This window comes from Anoplopoma fimbria, unplaced genomic scaffold, assembly GCF_027596085.1.
Source record: "Anoplopoma fimbria isolate UVic2021 breed Golden Eagle Sablefish unplaced genomic scaffold, Afim_UVic_2022 Un_contig_13032_pilon_pilon, whole genome shotgun sequence".
In the NCBI taxonomy this organism is placed as follows: domain Eukaryota; kingdom Metazoa; phylum Chordata; class Actinopteri; order Perciformes; family Anoplopomatidae; genus Anoplopoma; species Anoplopoma fimbria.
This window is the reverse complement of record NW_026553478.1, coordinates 1-530: the sequence shown is the minus strand read 5'-3', so window position 1 is coordinate 530 and position 530 is coordinate 1. Positions and strand designations below refer to the sequence as shown.

The window sequence follows — 530 nt, the reverse complement described above, 5'->3', positions numbered from 1 at the left end:
AGTTTCTGGATGTTGATGTGTGTTGTGTTTGTGTTTGTCAGGTTTCCAAACCCAGCACAGATCTGCTACGTGAACTCCAGCCTCCAGAGCCTGCTCACACTGACGGACTTCACCAGGGCCGTCAACAGCCAGGAGGACGTGTGGGGTTCAATCCCCGAGGCTGAACTGATCAGGTACAGCAGCCACACACACTCACACACACTAAAAACACACTCCTGTCCTTGAGAACAATAACAGCGCTGACAGTAGAAACTCACCGGTCCCATTTTCTCTTTGACTTCTGCAGAAGATTCCTGAACATTGCGAGGTGCCACAAATCCATGGACTCACCGCTCAAACTCAAGGCCCTCTATTCGTTCAAGAGGACCCTCTCTGATCAGGCACCTGAGTTCCAGGATCACCGGCAGAAAGTGAGTCAGCTGGTTTGATGGACCTTGTTGTTGAACCTTCTACTTATTGTTTCTTCTATTTGCTGAAAACCCTCTTTTTTTTCCTTTTTTTTTTTCTGTGTGTTCAGGACGCTCACGAAT

General features: G+C 48.1%; 1 protein-coding gene across 1 annotated transcript; it reads left to right on the top strand.

Annotated features, from left to right (window-relative positions):
- Positions 1–9: 9 nt before the first annotated feature.
- LOC129116560 (ubiquitin carboxyl-terminal hydrolase 37-like) lies at positions 10–410 on the top strand (the record flags this gene model as incomplete). The annotated part of the gene is made up of 2 exons (XM_054627412.1): positions 10–173; positions 287–410. Coding segments are annotated over exons 1-2 (288 nt in total), but the record flags the coding sequence as incomplete, so codon positions are not given.
- Positions 411–530: the final 120 nt, after the last annotated feature.